General features: G+C 39.4%; 1 protein-coding gene across 1 annotated transcript in view; it reads right to left on the bottom strand.

The window, feature by feature from the left end:
• Positions 1–21,660, bottom strand: part of vps50 (VPS50 EARP/GARPII complex subunit) — a 208,962-nt gene that overhangs the window by 128,890 nt on the left and 58,412 nt on the right. The window contains exons 9-10 of the mRNA XM_034161518.1: positions 21,167–21,249; positions 5,869–5,911 (exon numbers count right to left, since the gene is read on the bottom strand). Coding sequence (XP_034017409.1) covers positions 5,869–5,911; positions 21,167–21,249 — 126 coding nt within the window. The remainder of the gene's footprint in view (positions 1–5,868; positions 5,912–21,166; positions 21,250–21,660) is intronic.

The raw sequence follows: 21,660 nt of genomic DNA, 5'->3' as shown, positions 1-21,660 counted from the left end.
AAACGGAAAACAACCATCAAAATGGATAGAAGAATAACCAGAATGGCAAAGGCTCACCCACTGATCAGCTCCAGGATGATCAAAGAGAGTCTGGAGTTACCTGTAAGTGCTGTAACAGTTAGAAGACGCCTGTGTGAAGCTAATTTATTTGCAAGAATCCCCCGCAAAGTCCCTCTGTTAAATAAAAGACATTACAATTTGCCAAAGAAGACATCAACTGGCCTAAAGAGAAATGGAGGAATATTTTGTGGACTGATGAGAGTAAAATTGTTCTTTTTGGGTCCAAGGGCCGCAGACAGTCTGTGAGACGACCCACAAACTCTGAATTCAAGCCACAGTACATAGTGGACAAACCGCAAAAAAAGCTTGCATATTCTGTGTACTTCTACAGCACCTGCTTTCTATGCTTATAAAACAGAAAACGATGTTCACTGTGGTTTTATTCATATAGAGAAAATGTTTAACACAGTTGACCGAACAGTTGCCTTTCTGTTGAGCAGCAGGAGATGGTGAGCACGCTTCAAAGAACGGGGGTTTTTACACCCTAGACTGCCCACCAACAAATTACAGCCACCGCTGGGACTGAAAAACCCAGCAGGCTTGAAGAAAATACGCCTTTAATCTGGAGGGGTTGAGAGTGCGCATGCTCTTGCCGTATGCAGTGTACATGTACTGCATTTATATATGTATATTTACATGCATGTATCAATCAATCAATTTTTTTATATAGCGCCAAATCACAACAAACAGTTGCCCCAAGGCGCTTTATATTGTAAGGCAAGGCCATACAATAATTATGTAAAACCCCAACGGTCAAAACAACCCCCTGTGAGCAAGCACTTGGCTACAGTGGGAAGGAAAAACTCCCTTTTAACAGGAAGAAACCTCCAGCAGAACCAGGCTCAGGGAGGGGCAGTCTTCTGCTGGGACTGGATGGGGCTGAGGGAGAGAACCAGGAAAAAGACATGCTGTGGAGGGGAGCAGAGATCGATCACTAATGATTAAATGCAGAGTGGTGCATACAGAGCAAAAAGAGAAAGAAACAGTGCATCATGGGAACCCCCCAGCAGTCTACGTCTATAGCAGCATAACTAAGGGATGGTTCAGGGTCACCTGATCCAGCCCTAACTATAAGCTTTAGCAAAAAGGAAAGTTTTAAGCCTAATCTTAAAAGTAGAGAGGGTGTCTGTCTCCCTGATCTGAATTGGGAGCTGGTTCCACAGGAGAGGAGCCTGAAAGCTGAAGGCTCTGCCTCCCATTCTACTCTTACAAACCCTAGGAACTACAAGTAAGCCTGCAGTCTGAGAGCGAAGCGCTCTATTGGGGTGATATGGTACTACGAGGTCCCTAAGATAAGATGGGACCTGATTATTCAAAACCTTATAAGTAAGAAGAAGAATTTTAAATTCTATTCTAGAATTAACAGGAAGCCAATGAAGAGAGGCCAATATGGGTGAGATATGCTCTCTCCTTCTAGTCCCCGTCAGTACTCTAGCTGCAGCATTTTGAATTAACTGAACGCTTTTTAGGGAACTTTTAGGACAACCTGATAATAATGAATTACAATAGTCCAGCCTAGAGGAAATAAATGCATGAATTAGTTTTTCAGCATCACTCTGAGACAAGACCTTTCTGATTTTAGAGATACTGCGTAAATGCAAAAAAGCAGTCCTACATATTTGTTTAATATGCGCTTTGAATGACATATCCTGATCAAAAATGACTCCAAGATTTCTCACAGTATTACTAGAGGTCAGGGTAATGCCATCCAGAGTAAGGATCTGGTTAGACACCATGTTTCTAAGAATTGTGGGGCCAAGTACAATAACTTCAGTTTTATCTGAGTTTAAAAGCAGGAAATTAGAGGTCATCCATGTCTTTATGTCTGTAAGACAATCCTGCAGTTTAGCTAATTGGTGTGTGTCCTCTGGCTTCATGGATAGATAAAGCTGGGTATCATCTGCGTAACAATGAAAATTTAAGCAATACCGTCTAATAATACTGCCTAAGGGAAGCATGTATAAAGTGAATAAAATTGGTCCTAGCACAGAACCTTGTGGAACTCCATAATTAACTTTAGTCTGTGAAGAAGATTCCCCATTTACATGAACAAATTGTAATCTATTAGACAAATATGATTCAAACCACCGCAGCGCAGTGCCTTTAATACCTATGGCATGCTCTAATCTCTGTAATAAAATTTTATGGTCAACAGTATCAAAAGCAGCACTGAGGTCTAACAGAACAAGCACAGAGATGAGTCCACTGTCCGAGGCCATAAGAAGATCATTTGTAACCTTCACTAATGCTGTTTCTGTACTATGATGAATTCTAAAACCTGACTGAAACTCTTCAATAGACCATTCCTCTGCAGATGATCAGTTAGCTGTTTTACAACTACCCTTTCAAGAATTTTTGAGAGAAAAGGAAGGTTGGAGATTGGCCTATAATTAGCTAAGATAGCTGGGTCAAGTGATGGCTTTTTAAGTAATGGTTTAATTACTGCCACCTTAAAAGCCTGTGGTACATAGCCAACTAACAAAGATAGATTGATCATATTTAAGATCGAAGCATGAGCAGCCTGGTAGGAATGGGGTCTAATAAACATGTTGATGGTTTGGATGAAGTAACTAATGAAAATAACTCAGACAGAACAATCGGCGAGAAAGAGTCTAACCAAATACCGGCATCCTTGAAAGCAGCCAAAGATAACGATACGTCTTTGGGATGGTTATGAGTAATTTTTTCTCTAATAGTTAAAATTTTGTTAGCAAAGAAAGTCATGAAGTCATTACTAGTTAAAGTTAATGGAATACTCAGCTCAATAGAGCTCTGACTCTTTGTCAGCCTGGCTACAGTGCTGAAAAGAAACCTGGGGTTGTTCTTATTTTCTTCAATTAGTGATGAGTAGAAAGATGTCCTAGCTTTACGGAGGGCTTTTTTTATAGAGCAACAGACTCTTTTTCCAGGCTAAGTGAAGATCTTCTAAATTAGTGAGACGCCATTTCCTCTCCAACTTACGGGTTATCTGCTTTAAGCTACGAGTTTGTGAGTTATACCACGGAGTCAGGCACTTCTGATTTAAAGCTCTCTTTTTTAGAGGAGCTACAGCATCCAAAGTTGTCTTCAATGAGGATGTAAAACTATTGACGAGATACTCTATCTCACTTACAGAGTTTAGGTAGCTACTCTGCACTGTGTTGGTATATGGCATTAGAGAACATAAAGAAGGAATCATATCCTTAAACCTAGTTACAGCGCTTTCTGAAAGACTTCTAGTGTAATGAAACTTATTCCCCACTGCTGGGTAGTCCATCAGAGTAAATGTAAATGTTATTAAGAAATGATCAGACAGAAGGGAGTTTTCAGGGAATACTGTTAAGTCTTCAATTTCCATACCATAAGTCAGAACAAGATCTAAGATATGATTAAAGTGGTGGGTGGACTCATTTACATTTTGAGCAAAGCCAATTGAGTCTAATAATAGATTAAATGCAGTGTTGAGGCTGTCATGCTCAGCATCTGTGTGGATGTTAAAATCGCCCACTATAATTATCTTATCTGAGCTAAGCACTAAGTCAGACAAAAGGTCTGAAAATTCACAGAGAAACTCACAGTAACGACCAGGTGGACAATAGATAATAACAAATAAAACTGGTTTTTGGGACTTCCAATTTGGATGGACAAGACTAAGAGTCAAGCTCTCAAATGAATTAAAGCTCTGTCTGGGTTTTTGATTAATTAATAAGCTGGAATGGAAGATTGCTGCTAATCCTCCGCCCCGGCCCGTGCTACGAGCATTCTGACAGTTAGTGTGACTCGGGGGTGTTGACTCATTTAAACTAACATATTCATCCTGCTGTAACCAGGTTTCTGTAAGGCAGAATAAATCAATATGTTGATCAATTATTATATCATTTACCAACAGGGACTTAGAAGAGAGAGACCTAATGTTTAATAGACCACATTTAACTGTTTTAGTCTGTGGTGCAGTTGAAGGTGCTATATTATTTTTTCTTTTTGAATTTTTATGCTTAAATAGATTTTTGCTGGTTATTGGTAGTCTGGGAGCAGGCACCGTCTCTACGGGGATGGGGTAATGAGGGGATGGCAGGGGGAGAGAAGCTGCAGAGAGGTGTGTAAGACTACAACTCTGCTTCCTGGTCCCAACCCTGGATAGTCACGGTTTGGAGGATTTAAGAAAATTGGCCAGATTTCTAGAAATGAGAGCTGCTCCATCCAAAGTGGGATGGATGCCGTCTCTCCTAACAAGACCAGGTTTTCCCCAGAAGCTTTGCCAATTATCTATGAAGCCCACCTCATTTTTTGGACACCACTCAGACAGCCAGCAATTCAAGGAGAACATGCGGCTAAACATGTCACTCCCGGTCTGATTGGGGAGGGGCCCAGAGAAAACTACAGAGTTCAACATTGTTTTTGCAAAGTTACACACCGATTTAATGTTAATTTTAGTGACCTCCGATTGGCGTAACCGGGTGTCATTACTGCCGACGTGAATTACAGTCTTACCAAATTTACGCTTAGCCTTAGCCAGCAGTTTCAAATTTCCTTCAATGTCGCCTGCTCTGGCCCCCGGAAGACAATTGACTATGGTTGCTGGTGTCGCTAACTTCACATTTCGCAAAACAGAGTCGCCAATAACCAGAGTTTGATCCTCGGCGGGTGTGTCGTCGAGTGGGGAAAAATGGTTAGAGATGTGAACGGGTTGGCGGTGTACACGGGGCTTCTGTTTAGGGCTACGCTTTCTCCTCACAGTCACCCAGTCAGCCTGCTTTCCCGGCTGCTCGGGATCTGCCAGGGGGTAACTAACGGCGGCTAAGCTACCTTGGTCCGCACCAACTACAGGGGCCTGGCTAGCTGTAGAATTTTCCACGGTGCGGAGCCGAGTCTCCAATTCACCCAGCCTGGCCTCCAAAGCTACGAATAAGCTATACTTATTACAAGTACCGTTACTGCTAAAGGAGGCCGAGGAATAACTAAACATTTCACACCCAGAGCAGAAAAGTGTGGGAGAGACAGGAGAAGCCGCCATGCTAAATCGTCTAAGAGCTAGTAGCTACACTAAGCTAGCGGATTCCTAAAAACACGCAAAGTGTATAATGTGTAAATAATTTAGAGGTGATTCAGCAGAAGGAGTGCTTTCGTTAAGGCACGTAAAGATTACACTGGGAAACAAATCGTAATCGAGATAACTAGATCAATCTAACTGCGCAGATTAAACAGCTAACAGATACAGAAAAACACCGCTGTGCTCCGGAACAGGAAGTGATACAATACCTGAAAAAGAATGTATGTCGGCGTTCTTCAGCTGGAGTAACCAAATGATGGTGAGCAGCTTGTGTTAAACCCCTAGTGTTGATGTGCCACTGTGAAACTGTTTATCCAAATGCTTTTAGAGGATTTTTCTTTGCTTATTCACAAAGTCCTTGCGACAGATAATAAATTCACACCATAGTGTGCACCTGCCAGCATATGTGTGTGTGTATGCACATGCATCACTGTTTCCTGTGCACAGATAAAGCTGGGGGTAATTAATCTACTCAAGTGTAGCTGCGGCAGAATGGAGAAAATTGCTTTGCGTATCATCTATCACACACCAACGATACAAACAAAGCCAGAGAAGAAATTTACGATGCTTTTATGCTCATAATAGCATCTTTCAGAATGTGTCAATATTTGGCAGACACAGACCAAGGAATGCCAAACTATTGATATGCCAAATTAAAGTATAAATTGCTTATTTCACAAGAAAGCCTCCAGAAATTAAAAGATTTGAGTGAAATATCACATATCTGCAGATATCACTTTCAAACAATAGAAATAGAAATATGGTAGAGATGCACATACCTCTATTTGCTCCAGAGTGTCTTGTAGTTTGGAATTTAATTCGCTGTTGAGACAGAAGGGTTTATGGTGAGTTCCTCAATCTTCCACCAAAATTTGCAATAAAATGATGTTTTCTTTTATGATGGCACATAATCTAAAAAGCATCATTAACTATTGATGTCAAGTTTTTTCCCCTTGATCCCTGACAGAGTTGTTTAATATTTATCTGTCAATATAGATTCCAATCCAATAATTGGATTTTCTTAGATATTACACATGCACAGAGTACATTGCAAGAACATTCAAGTCAATCCAATGTATAGGCTTGAAAACTGACCAAAAAAAAAAAAATGGACAGACTGGTTGAATGGGCGACTGCGTGATGCCATCATGTCAATATGGACCAACATCTCTGAGGGCTGTTTCCAAAACCTTGTTGAATCTATGCCATAAAGAATTAAGGCAGTTCTGAAGGCAAAAGGGGGTCCAACAGGGTACGAGCAAAGTGTACCTAATAAAGTGGTTGATGAGTGCATTAATGCATTAATTTACATCTAAAATGCTTTCAACTAAAAACCAGAGAGAAACAGCAGCAGAAATCACGACTCCCAAGGCACCAACTCAATTCTCCCTTGACTTTCACAACACAGCACTCATTCATAATCATCATCTGTTCCACTGTTTTCCTGCTTTACTGCCTGCCTTGCTTGGGGACTTTTTCAGGTCAGCTGACTCTTATGTTGAACCTTGTGAGACCACAGTCCCCCAAGGGAGAATGTGTCCTTAACAAATTGCTAATTAAGCATCTTTGCTTCAGTTGGGGCTCGAGAGAGGAGGAAAGAATGAACAGAAGATGACAGATTTAGTCCCACACGAAGTGAGTAATGCAAGTAACAAAAGAGATGTGCGATTAAGAGCTAGTAGCACTGTAAGTCTTGTTACATCTGTTTCTGTGTCAGAAACACTACAGATGAATAATCCATGGAGTTACACACTTGCAGTGACAGAACAGATACATTTTCTACACAGTAGAACTGAAGACAGATGGATTCCAAAGGAAGGGTTACAATAAAAATGACAGAAGAGGACACTACAGTGATTACAGTGACAGCCCTAACCAATTAGGCGCCCTAGGCAAGATTTTTTAATGGTGCCTAACTCTCATAATTCACTGTAGCACAACACTTTACAGTATTATTGACCAGCCTGTAATGGCTTCATTATTTTTACTGTATCTCTGTATTGGTCCCGTTTTTCCCTCCTCCTTTTTTGTTTTTTCTCCCCTGGGCACCAGACAGTTTGGGCCATTTTGACATTGTTAAATCACGTAAAACATGACCCAACCAGACAGTTTGGGCCATCTGAAATTTTTGCTGTTGCAATGACGTAATGACCCGGAAGAGTTTATCAGACACTTTAGAGGGAGGGCAACGAGAAAACTACTCTTAGAAATATTCACTTAGCAGTGACATTCATATCGCTGAGTCCTCAGCCTTTGAAATCAAGAGACCTCTGGGAAAAGATTAGTCCTTGTGGTACTGGTGCTTCTTGTGTGGTTGTGGGACTTGGACCCTGATCCAGTGACCTAAGGTGACAACTGGATGTCTTTGGCACTAGGGCTGCTCTGAGGATATTTGGGTACCACTGGAATGACCACTTACATGTTAAATGAAGTTACTTACGGAGACTCAGATGAGGAGTGTCACTTGTAAAAAAGTAAGTCCCTTCAGTTTTCCCCTTGTTTTCACTCAGGATCGCCACAGTGATTTGGCATAAGGTTCACTTGCACGGTCCATCATGCAGGTGCCTCAGTGTTTAGGACCTTAGTGGAACTTTTTTTTTTTAACAGAGATCTAATAAACTGGTGTTCAGGCTACTTTGTCAAACTGAAATGGCCTCCCACAGAAGCATGACTGCTATGTATGAGAATCTCATAAGAATCCATCCTGAGGCTCTCCAGCCTCAAAATGATGACACCACAGAGAAAGTACTTGGAACATTACAGTGAGTTTTGTCTGACTGTTGGTTGGTCGCCAGCGCCTGGGAGTTGTTGTAGCCTTATCTGTTGTGTTTTAGACAATAACTCAACAAAGACTCCCTAGAGCAGATGCTAATGCCTAGTATGGTAATATCATTTTCCAGTGCATTTTTCAAGGTATGAGCAATTTGTTTATGTGCATATAAATGTACAAATGTTTTTCATTAATGTTGCACTGAAAGTGGGTGTAAGCACAAATAACACCATTACCCTTTATGATTGCAACTAGACACTGAAGTCAATCACATGCAACACTATCTATGGTAAATAATGGCAGAGTAGAATAAATAACTTGAATAATTTTATAATTAAACCTACACTGCATTATCTTAGCTTTTGTCAGAAATGCTATGTTCAAGTAAAAGTTCATGTGTGAAACGATTGCTTCCTTCATAGAAGTCATTAATTTATTAAAAATGTCACTGATTTTGTCTTGTGTCTCAGAAATGGGGTAAAACAAAGGACAACACATTTCCCATAAATTGTTTTTGCCAAGGATGGGTTGGAGGAATCTTTAATTTGTAAAAGAAAAAAAAAGATTCTTATGAGAAAATGTTTGAATAAAAGCTTGAAAGATTAATGGCAGAGGTTATGGTCATTTACTGGTAAGTTCACCTAATGATTATAGAATAAGATGATAGATTACACAACCAAATAATCATTAAATTCATTGATTAATCAATGAAAGGAACAGACAAATAAATAAGTAAGTAAGTAAGTAAGTAATCAATTTGAACCCCAAAATATATAATCATAGTTAAACTGAATATTTGGATAAGTAAGACAAATAGATACAAGGTCCATAACATAAATGAACTAGCAAAGTACCCATACTTCGGACGGTGAAGAAAGAGTGTACCAATTGTGAGTCACTGACCTGGGAAAGCGTGCAGCCGTATACCGAGACAAAAGAAACCTTTCAAAGCATTTTGAAGTAGCAGCTATAACAGACACACTGAGCCCTTATTTAAGAAGGATAAACTTCATCTTTTTTAAAGTCCTAATAATTATGAAATGACTGACTCTGTAGTGTAATGAAAATGGATGTAACTTTTATTTTTCTCTGATTATGTAATGAAGTTGTCAATAAAATTTGTCCATCTAGACACAACACCAGTTGGCAGTAAAAGACATTTGCAGCAGTAACAGCGCCACCTAGAGTATACTGAAGTATGATGGGGAATGACAGATTATAATAAATTATGAGAATGCATGAAATTCAAGGCAAGACTGGAAAGAAAGCGTAATAAAAACATGTTGACCTTTGTTTGCATTAATTAAGAAGCAATGCTTTCACAAAACTATACTGTTATTATGCATTTTTTGGAGGGGGGCCCTGCCTGAGCGCTGTTTTCGGCATCAAGAGAAGGCCCGTAGCGCCCGAACCATAATAGCTGGCACAAATGTGATGCCAATTTGGAATCTGTGGATATTTGTGCCCTAAAAAACATCTTCAGATAATTTTCAATGAGCTACCTTGATAAAATACAGATGAAAAAAAAGCAGTGCTCAGCAATAATGCATTGAATTGACGCTGGACAGATTCTTACTCGCTAGGCGAAAACGCCATCTGGCAGAAATTGGCGGTATATCACAGATGGGTGGTTCTAATTAACCGCAAAATGTGGGCAATTAAGGGGATTTGTGAAGGAGGCATGATGTGCATCCGTAACTACAGAGGAAATGGGAAGATCGAGAGCGTAGAGATGTGTGAGGTGAACAGATCAAGAGAAAATTGAGGACAAAAAAAACAGGATTTCCACGCTTAGTATATGGATGTACCCAAGCATCAGTGGTTCTTACAATATTAAATGAACTTTTGAAGGCCAGTAATTAAACTAAAAATATAACGCAATGTTAAAATACCTTCTGCAGTATGAGCATAAAAACAGGAAACAGAATGTGACTTTTTAACCTCTTAAAATAGGTCAAGGTTAGGCATCTCTAAACTTGTCCAAGGTCTGTGTCCCACGAATGCTCCATGTGAATTTGAAGTTCCTGGCTGTAATAGGAATGGAGTTATGCTGAGCACAAACAGAAAGAAAGACAGACAGACAGACAGACAGACAGATAATACCCGCAATTCCCAATGGACATATTTTGGCCTCAGGTAAAACATAAATAACCACTGCTCTATAACAAAGAAGAGTGCAACATTGTTATGGCTTGAACTAAAGTGGGGAGCTGCCGTAGTATGGAGCTAAATCAATGCCAAAAGTTGTGTAATCTGAAAATAAAAAAAGATTGAAAAAATAAATTTTGAAACTGAAAATTAAAGTTTTGTTCTTGAATTTTATAATCATTTAAAAAGTATTATCAAAATAAAAATAAGCATAAGATATATATTTTTCAGTTTAAATAAATTTTTGATTCAGCTCTAATTTTTTTTTATCAAATAATTTATTTTCATTCATATTTCTTTTTTCACCTTCAGATCTTTTTTCCCCACTTTCAGATCTTATTTTTTCAGTTCCAAACTTTTGGCCCTGTTCTGGCGTGGGAGGGTGTGGCTTCGATTGAGAGGGGCGTGGAATTGTGAGTGACAGGAGAGCAATCAGTCTTCACATGATGTTGCTTTCAGGAAATGTGGGTACTTTGATAGATAATGACTTAACACTTTGTCTCCACTGTATTGTCTTGATACCTGTAAATAAAGTGATGCTAAAGATGTCTATTACAAGTAATTCTAGACCACTCTTGGTCATTTTTGATGTTTAAAAACTGGAAAATATACAAGATTGTAAAGTTTAACACCTATACCTAAAAAAAAAACGATGTGTCCCAAATGCACACAAGACCGTGAACGCAGCGCAGCATCGCCTCATGAAAATGAGCCAGGTCGCTCATTTTACAGGCTGCAGTGAAGTGTTACGAGCTTTATAAGTGACACACAGAGACACCTGGCTCAGCAGATCTTCAGGAACCTTTAATATGGCCACAACCAAGCAGACCACCGGTAAATCCAAATCCAAAGCCGTCCGGAAGAGCGCTCCGGCTACCGGAGGTGTGAAGGAGCCTCGCCGTTACAGGCCCGGCACAGTGTGGCACTCCACCGCTACCAGAAATCCACTGAGCTGCTGATCCACAAGCTGCCCTTCCAGCACCTGGTGAGAGAAATCACTCAGGACTTCAAGACCGACGACCGCTTTCAGAGCTCCGCTGTGATGCTCTACAGGAGGCCGGCGAGGCTGACCTGGTCGGCAGCTTGTGGATCAGCAGCCCGGTGGATTTCTGGTAGCGGTGGATCTCTCTCAGAGCCTCAGTGCCGGGCCTGTAACGGTGAGGCTTCTAAACACTGCCGGCAGCCGGAGCATTCTTCCGGGCGCCTTTGGATTTGGATTTACGGGCGGTCAACTCCGTTACATCGTCATTAAATTCACTAACCGGTACAACATACGGATCCACTGAACTAACTGCTACACATCGATCACAATACACAGCTTTATCTCGAGGGTTTAAAGCCTCATAATAAGCTTTCATTCTCTCTATTTTCTTTCACGCGCCAGCCACGTAGTAATCCACGATGGAGACAGGAGCAGAGTCATTATCTATCAAAGTACCCACGTTTCCTGAAAGCAACATATGAGGACTGATTGCTCTGCTGTTATTCCCAATTCCACGCCCCTCTCAATCAAAGCCACGCCCTCCCATGCCTGAACGGGGCAAAAAGTTTGAAACTGAAAAAATAAGATCTGAAAGTGAAAAAAAGATCTGAAGGCGAAAAAAAGAAATATGAATGAAAATAAATTATTTGATCAAAAAAATTACAGAGCTGAATCAAAAATGTATTTAAACTGAAAAATATATATCTTACACTTATTTGTATTTTGCTAATACTTTTTAAATGATTATAAAATTCAAGAACAAACATTGAATTTTCAGTTTTAAAATGTATTTTTTCAATCTTTTTTTATTTTCAGATTACAAAACTTTTGGCCTTGATTTAGCTCCATACCGTAGCACTTGTAGAGCTATCTACCCATTGATTATATGTGTATTCATGATTCACAAAGTAATACCACGGCCCTTTGCCCCTCTCCATGCACTTTGCTCCTCTTCAACAGACAGCTGCATTGGGATGTGCATTTAATAGACTGGCATACCAAACCAAAATACTTTCACTAATACGATGATGGCCGTTAGATGAAGTGGATATGTGGGGGAGCTTTACAGAGATTTTCTCCATGGCATTTGAAAAATAACTAGTACATTTGGATCCCGAATGCAAAGGTACACAATTGTAAACAAAATAATGGAAATCCTGATTGTGTGACAGAGTAGAAATAATGATTTTCATGTGCAACATCAATTTTGTAAGGAACAACACTGCTAAATTTGCTAAATAAACCGGCTTCAGGAAATGTGCAAGACGAGATGAAGTTGATAGTCTTGCATTAATATATGTATAATTGCCACAACAAATGCGATCATTCATTATTAGTGATGTGCTTGAGTTTCTACCAATATTACCATTCCTTTATGACCAGAAATGTATGAAATAATCATCTTTTTCAAAATTTACTCATGCTGTTGTAGAACCTTTAGGCAGGAATGCCAATGACTACATGATGAGGTTATACATTTGTTCACTGGCTGCAACAAGGTTTAATGCTGATAAACACTGTGCTGACTTGTGGGGTGTTAAACTGCTCCACAGCTGCTCATGCACACTGATAAAAATGGACTGTGACAGAGTAACTACCTTCTTAGGGGTGGAAAATAAAATCTCATAAAAGGGTTAGTGATAGGGACAATAGGAGGACATGGTGAAATAAAGCCTCCATGTGTCCCAGCAGCTACCAAACACTAATTGTGCTCAATCATGGGTTTAAGTTGTTTAAAGATTTCCAACTCACAGCTCTAACTGGATGAATGCACCTGAGAAGGCCAGAGGACTGGCACTAATGTAAGGACTTCAGTACTTTATAGAAAACTAAAGATTGAGGAATCAAGCAACTTTGAGCAGCAAGTCTATAGTACCTTCAGTGCCCATCAGTGCATATAAGAGTACCAATGTTTAAAAGGATATTTTTGAATTATGAATAGGTTCTGCAGCGTTGCCAGAAAAAGCACACGATTATTACCTTCAGTCCAGGTACTACAGATGACTCTAGCAGACAAGCATGAACATATACTCACATTGATGTTATGAAATTCAGGTAATGGATAACTCTATGCCATCCATTATTATATTAGATTATATAGAACTTTACTGATACCTTCTGAAAGACTCCTTCACGGAAATGGAGGTTCCAGCAGCATTGTATACAACCCCTGGCAATAATTATGGAATCACCGGCCTCGGAGGATGTTCATTCAGTTGTTTAATTTTGTAGAAAAAAAGCAGATCACAGACATGACACAAAACTAAAGTCATTTCAAATGGCAACTTTCTGGCTTTAAGAAACACTATAAGAAATCAGGAAAAATAATTGTGGCAGTCAGTAACGGTTACTTTTTTAGACCAAGCACAGGGAAAAAAATATGGACTCATTCAATTCTGAGGAATAAATTATGGAATCACCCTGTACATTTTCATCCCCAAAACTAACACCTGCATCAAATCAGATCTGCTCGTTAGTCTGCATCTAAAAAGGAGTGATCACACCTTGGAGAGCTGTTGCACCAAGTGGACTGACATGAATCATGGCTCCAACACGAGAGATGTCAATTGAAACAAAGGAGAGGATTATCAAACTCTTAAAAGAGGGTAAATCATCACGCAATGTTGCAAAAGATGTTGATTGTTCACAATCAGCTGTGTCTAAACTCTGGACCAAATGCAAACATGGGAAGGTTGTTAAAGGCAAACATACTGGTAGACCAAGGAAGACATCAAAGCGTCAAGACAGAAAACTTAAAGCAATATGTCTCAAAAATCGAAAATGCACAACAAAACAAATGAGGAACGAATGGGAGGAAACTGGAGTCAACGTCTGTGACCAAACTGTAAGAAACCGCCTAAAGGAAATGGGATTTACATACAGAAAAGCTAAATGAAAGCCATCATTAACACCTAAACAGAAAAAAACAAGGTTACAATGGGCTAAGGAAAAGCATTTGTGGACTGTGGATGACTGGATGAAAGTCATATTCAGTGATGAATCTCGAATCTGCATTGGGCAAGGTGATGATGCTGGAACTTTTGTTTGGTGCCGTTCCAATGAGATTTATAAAGATGACTGCCTGAAGAGAACATGTAAATTTCCACAGTCATTGATGATATGGGGCTGCATGTCAGGTAAAGGCACTGGGGAGATGGCTGTCATTACATCATCAATAAATGCACAAGTTTACGTTGATATTTTGGACACTTTTCTTATCCCATCAATTGAAAGGATGTTTGGGGATGATGAAATCATTTTTCAAGATGATAATGCATCTTGCCATAGAGCAAAAACTGTGAAAACATTCCTTGCAAAAAAACACATAGGGTCAATGTCATGGCCTGCAAATAGTCCGGATCTTAATCCAATTGAAAATCTTTGGTGGAAGTTGAAGAAAATGGTCCATGACAAGGCTCCAACCTGCAAAGCTGATCTGGCAACAGCAATCAGAGAAAGATGGAGCCAGATTGATGAAGAGTACTGTTTGTCACTCATTAAGTCCATGCCTCAGAGACTGCAAGCTGTTATAAAAGCCAGAGGTGGTGCAACAAAATAATAGTGACGTGTTGGAGCGTTCTTTTGTTTTTTCATGATTCCATAATTTTTTCCTCAGAATTGAGTGATTCCATATTTTTTTCCCTCTGCTTGGTCTAAAAAAGTAACCATTACTGACTGCCACAATTTTTTTTTCCTGATTTCTTATAGTGTTTCTTAAAGCCAGAAAGTTGCCATTTGAAATGACTTTAGTTTTGTGTCATGTCTGTGATCTCCTTTTTTTCTACAAAATTACACAACTGATTGAACATCCTCCGAGGCCGGTGATTCCATCATTTTTGCCAAGGGTTGTAGCAGCACATAGGGTAAGAACCACAATATAAATACCAGACATACTGATCAATACTGGTTTACTGGCTACTACTGTTCCTCTCATTCCCGTCCTCTGTCTTCCTGTTACTCCTCCTCCCCCTGAGTGAGGAGTTGTACAGTCTGGTGGCCTGAGGGACAAGGGAATTTTTCAGTCTGTTGGTCCTGCACTTTGGAAGGAGCAGTCTGTAGCTGAAGAGGCTCTTCTAGTTGCTGATGACTATGTGCAGAGGGTGACTGGCATCATCCATAATGTCTAACAGATGAAGAGAACACAGTCCTATGCAGACTCTAAAGACCATCAGGCCAGTGCTTATCCCAGGATACTGTAGCATGAGGCAGATGACGACTCCCCCAGAATGTTATGATAGTCCATTATAGGTTATTTTCTCTACCATAACTGGTATCCATTTTACACCTGGACGGACTGGGACAATGCAGGTAGCATGATGTACAGACCTAGAACTGATTCCCACTTGTAGTCTAACTCCAAGCCACAGAGCTACTATCCATCATTTTTTTTCCTTCAATGTGTTCAATGAGTATCCTCATGAACACAAAACACCCTAAATGACAAATTAATGAAGCAGCGGAGAAAACGGGATATCCACTCAAATAAATGTCATCTGCAAGTGGGAGGAAAAATTGGGGATAAATGTTGTGTGCCACAACAAACCTCTGGGCATAATATTCCCTTATGAATACTGTGCTATACAATGACTTCCCAAGCACTCATTATGTCACCCAAATGACAATGTCACAATAAATGAAGGTAATGGCAGGCGTTATTATGAAACCACCTCGGGAAGTGTCGACAGTGCCAACGAAGTAAGCAGAATATGAATATTTTTACTTTTTTAGTTGATACTGGTGGTGGTGGTGTTGTTGCAAAGGTGAGATAAGTAAACAAATGAGTGAAATGCAGGTGAAGTCATAAGAAGAAGAGTTACAAAAGCTTTAAGGAATTTTTAACATTTGGTCAAACCTCAAATATGCAACTGCGACAAGCATGGGCTTTTGATGGCAGTGTGCCTGCCACTGATCATGTGCACTGTTTGGAAGCTTTAGATCTCCTCAAACCTACAGTATTATCGAACCATAAAAGTGCCAGATACAATGGATGTAATGGTGCGTCAGCCTTCAGGTTTGGACTAACTCACGATTCAAGTATGTCATCACTAATTTGCAGTACAGACGAAATGTTTGGCATCATTCCCATGCACACATTGTATCAATCCAGTGTCCACTAACCAGCCAGCAGATGGCACACATGTTTATGAGATATAACACAAATGTGTTTTTTAGCTTGATGTGGTGCATCAAGGTTCACCCCAAACTAATCACGTCATCATTACGTGTTCCTTCAAGGTGATGAGTTACAATATCATAACTTTTTTAAGTTACTGTCTATACAACCTGATTGGGATGTCCAAGCCCTACGCTGTTACTAGCAATGAAAATAAAATGCTCTATCGTTGTTACGCATATCCACCCAGCCACGAAAGTGACACACATCACTTATCTATCCTTGATCAATATGCACTCACTGTCTACACCTCTTTAGTAGTTCAAGCACAAAACATAATCCAATTAGGCATGCAGACATGATAAATAGGACCTAATAAAGTTCAAACCAGTGATCAAAATGGGGTAGCAAGGTGACTTTGAACATGGCATATTTGTTTGTGCCAGGTGTTGCTGCATTTCACAAACCACCACCTCCAGGATCCAAAGACATTTTAGTATCCAGTAAGTGTCATGGTTTTCTGAGTGAAAATGACTTGTTGATGGCACAGATCAGAAGAATGACCTCGACTGGTTTAAGCTGATGAGAAATTGGAAACAAAACACCTACTGCTGCACATATTATTACCCAAACAATGTGACAGACATAATTTCACCTCTGGTATTCAAGTGTGGCCTCCATCCCTTGTATGCACAGCAAAACAGTCTTATACTTTTGGTGTGTATGTCCAAATATATACAACCCCTGGCAAAAATAATAGAATCACCGGCCTTGGAGGATGTTCATTCAGTTGTTTAATTTTGTAGAAAAAAAAAAGCAGATCACAGACATGACATAAAACTAAAGTCATTTCAAATGGCAACTTTCTGGCTTTAAGAAACACTATAAGAAATCAGGAAAAATAATTGTGGCAGTCAGTAACGGTTACTTTTTTAGACCAAGCACAGGGAAAAAAATATGGACTCATTCAATTCTGAGGAATAAATTATGGAATCACCCTGTAAATTTTCATCCCCAAAACTAACACCTGCATTAGATCTGCTCGTTAGTCTGCATCTAAAAAGGAGTGATTACACCTTGGAGAGCTGTTGCACCAAGTGGACTGACATGAATCATGGCTCCAACACGAGAGATGTCAATTGAAACAAAGGAGAGGATTATCAAACTCTTAAAAGAGGGTAAATCATCACGCAATGTTGCAAAAGATGTTGATTGTTCACAATCAGCTGTGTCTAAACTTTGGACCAAATGCAAACATGGGAAGGTTGTTAAAGGCAAACATACTGGTAGACCAAGGAAGACATCAAAGCGTCAAGACAGAAAACTTAAAGCAATATGTCTCAAAAATCGAAAATGCACAACAAAACAAATGAGGAACGAATGGGAGGAAACTGGAGTCAACGTCTGTGACCGAACTGTAAGAAACCGCCTAAAGGAAATGGGATTTACATACAGAAAAGCTAAATGAAAGCCATCATTAACACCTAATCAGAAAAAAACAAGGTTACAATGGGCTAAGGAAAAGCATTTGTGGACTGTGGATGACTGGATGAAAGTCATATTCAGTGATGAATCTCGAATCTGCATTGGGCAAGGTGATGATGCTGGAACTTTTGTTTGGTGCCGTTCCAATGAGATTTATAAAGATGACTGCCTGAAGAGAACATGTAAATTTCCACAGTCATTGATGATATGGGGCTGCATGTCAGGTAAAGGCACTGGGAAGATGGCTGTCATTACATCATCAATAAATGCACAAGTTTACGTTGATATTTTGGACACTTTTCTTATCCCATCAATTGAAAGGATGTTTGGGGATGATGAAATCATTTTTCAAGATGATAATGCATCTTGCCATAGAGCAAAAACTGTGAAAACATTCCTTGCAAAAAGACACATAGGGTCAATGTCATGGCCTGCAAATAGTCCGGATCTTAATCCAATTGAAAATCTTTGGTGGAAGTTGAAGAAAATGGTCCATGACAAGGATCCAACCTGCAAAGCTGATCTGGCAACAGCAATCAGAGAAAGATGGAGCCAGATTGATGAAGAATACTGTTTGTCACTCATTAAGTCCATGCCTCAGAGACTGCAAGCTGTTATAAAAGCCAGAGGTGGTGCAACAAAATACTAGTGATGTGTTGTAGCGTTCTTTTGTTTTTCATGATTCCATAATTTTTTCCTCAGAATTGAGTGATTCCATATTTTTTTCCCTCTGCTTGGTCTAAAAAAGTAACCGTTACTGACTGCCACAATTTTTTTTCCTGATTTCTTATAGTGTTTCTTAAAGCCAGAAAGTTGCCATTTGAAATGACTTTAGTTTTGTGTCATGTCTGTGATCTGCTTTTTTTCTACAAAATTAAACAACTGAATGAACATCCTCCGAGGCCAGTGATTCCATAATTTTTGCCAGGGGTTGTAGATGCATAATGTATGTAATCATAAATATTTATGTATTTGAACATTTTATCAAATGTAAAATACAAACAAAAATCTGTGTTAAGGTGTCAGGACAGGAAAGTCATATTCACTGTAGTAAAAGAATGATTACAGCCTGACAATCAGTGCTGCTCTACACTCCACTCCACATCTGTTCCATCGCAACAATGTCCATTTGCAGTGGTGGGCACAGCTAACCAAAACGTTAGCTTTGATAACAGCTAATCAGCTAACTGAAACGTTATCTTTTATAAGGCTAAACCGATAAACCACCCAAAAATTTATCGGAAGCTACAGCTAACCGATAACTTTCAGTATTGTCTCTGGTACACTTGCAGCTACTAACAAGCTGATTTTGAGTTTTAACACCACGATCGCTTCTGGTAGCAATAAAGGCGACCACAGACCCCAACAATGAGTCAGCACTTCTGTCTTTGTGTCCCCTGCCCACTGCTGGAAGCTCCTGTTTACTACATAGCTTGTAGCAGTAAAGCAGCTGGACGTTCAACTCTACACACACAAAAAATACGTCATTATTCCTTAACAGAATATAGCAGTGTCGCCGTGAGGCAAAGGTCTTGGAAAATAAAGCGGTTTTGACTTATGGTTTTGATTTTTTTTTTTAAATCCGGATAGAATAACTCCTGTTTACGACACAGCTTGCAGCAGTAAAGCAGCTGAAAGTTCAACTCTACACACACAGAAAAAATACATCATTATTCCTTAACAGAATATAGCAGTGTCGCTGTGAGGCAGAGGTTTTGGAAAATAAAGCAGTTTTGACTTATGGTTTTGATTTTGTTTTTTTAAATCCGGATAGAATAACTCCATTATTGTTAATTCTGTCATGTGTACAAAGTTAAACTATAACACATATCTTTTAATTTTAAATAATGCACTAATTCTGAAGTTTTGTAACAAACACAGACAGATGCCAAAGGGATTATGGGTAAATGAGCCTCTGCTAACACTGATTGGCTGACTCACTAATTCTATGTAAAAACCAACACGTTACTGTGATGTGACGTGTGTGTTCATATTTACATATAAATGTGCTTTTGTAAAATATGCCATTTTACTCACGTAAAAAAAAAGCCATGTGAAAAAAACAAAAGTCAAGTTGTGATTACCATCTGATATAACCGGGGTCAAAATGCATAGAACACTGCCATCGATTGGCACCCAGATGCTCAGACCCTTACCCATAATCTTTTGCGTACCAGTTTTTGTTTTTTCACGCACCAGAGAGTTGCTGCGGTTTAACCAACAGAATCCACGACAACAGTAATGAACATTATACAACCAAAATGTACATTTTTATTTCTTTAGCTGCTGCAAGACGCTGCAACAACTCTCAGGTGCGTAAAGGCTTATGGGCTATGTCAATACTTAGGGCAAATACTGCCATGAACACTACTCGTCAGTAGATGGCAGTAGAGACCGTGAAAACGTGCCAAAACAAATATTCAGTGTGCTACATTTAATCTGCGTGGAATTTAATGAACGCAAACCGAATTTCAGACATCTTATTACTCTGGAACAAAGATGACAAAGTGTTGTAGGACAATAAGCAAGACGTTATAAAGCAAACAGGAATCGATTGCAACTCAGTGATTCCAATTGACAATAATGGAAAACCAACCTGAGCTATTTCTGGCATTTTTACATAAAACAAACACAATAACAACAACTATAAACCCAGAGAATATATTCACAAGAGTTTTAGGCACAGTATACAAAGAGTTTAATGCTGTTGTCCGTGTTGAGCCTCATCAGAGCCTCTCAAATGCATTTCTCCTGTCGTGACTGTACTGAGATTACCCATAATGCACCTGGACACAGCATGTCCACACTAAAACCTTAAAAAGTAGTGCAATACTTTAAAACTAAAACATATAGCTAATGTTTTCACTTTATAATACTTCAGAAGTGACGTTAATTTAAATAACATGTCCGAAATTTGTTTGGTTAAATTTTTAACCATAAGTTAAAACTGTATGCCTCTGGATGACTTGGTTGATATTGCCGGTGAGTTAATATGGTGTCGAGAGCAATTATCTTTTGACCAGCTCTTCTATGACTGCAGAGGATAGTGCAGTTTCTCCTGAAACCAGCTCTCCTCTGCTTACGGAGGCACAGTTCAGAACTGTGCCCACCACTGCCCATTTGGATGTGTGTGTATCTACCCTCCCATGTTTCTGATGATGACACAAACACCCTCAGTGTCTATATAGGACTTAATTCTTCTCAGTCATTTGTGTGAGTGGCAAAATGTCCTTAAGACCAAAAAAAAAAAAAAAAGTCCAGCAACTTTACAGCAAACTTCTAGATATGTTCTAGCCAGAAAACTGAGACCCTTCACAAGTCATGGCTGCAATCTGTGTAAATGAAATTCTCCAACATGCATTTGTCAGCAAAGTTCAGCTTTTTATGGATGTTAATTTTAAAAATTCAAGTATGATTTATATAAGCTAAAAGCAGGTGATATCTTATTTAAAATTAATCCTTGTTAACATGATTTAAATCCTTTTCAAATGAAGAACAAAAATATTAAACACAGCCACAGAAGCTGAAGTCTGCAACTTCAACTATTGTACATCCAGAATTTATTTGGGCATATGGTACCTGATGCAGCTGTAGTGTTTGAAGGTGCTGGCAGCCTTCTGGCATTCCAGACAGAGCTGGATTGCACCTGGATAGTCTTCTTCCTAAAAAAACACAGATGTGATTTCATTTAAAGGGGTCATATTGTGCAAAATCTATTTTCGTGTGCTTGTTGAAGTTAAATGTGGTTGGTGTTTCAGGTCAAACATCCTCTTAGTGGCACAATTCCTTTAAACCAGTCGAGCAGTCTACATGAAATCCCAACAAAGTCTGAAGAAGAATAACAGAAGAGCTCTCGCTCAAAACGGAAGAATTGTTTTAACACCTAAAAAGGGGTGTTTTTAGGCTGCATTTCTTCAGTGACTGGGTATTTTTAGCTGCAAACATTGTGTTTACACAACACTCAGCGACCTACATTAGCTTGCTGGAAAAAATGCTTAACATCCCCTTTAATGGCAAGTATCATGGGATTGCAGCGTTGGCTCACAGCCGCCGCGACGCTCCGCCACAGGAAA

This window comes from Thalassophryne amazonica, chromosome 20 (assembly GCF_902500255.1).
Source record: "Thalassophryne amazonica chromosome 20, fThaAma1.1, whole genome shotgun sequence".
NCBI lineage: Eukaryota > Metazoa > Chordata > Actinopteri > Batrachoidiformes > Batrachoididae > Thalassophryne > Thalassophryne amazonica.
Note: the sequence above shows the minus strand (reverse complement) of the source record. Positions and strands in the feature narration are given on the sequence as shown.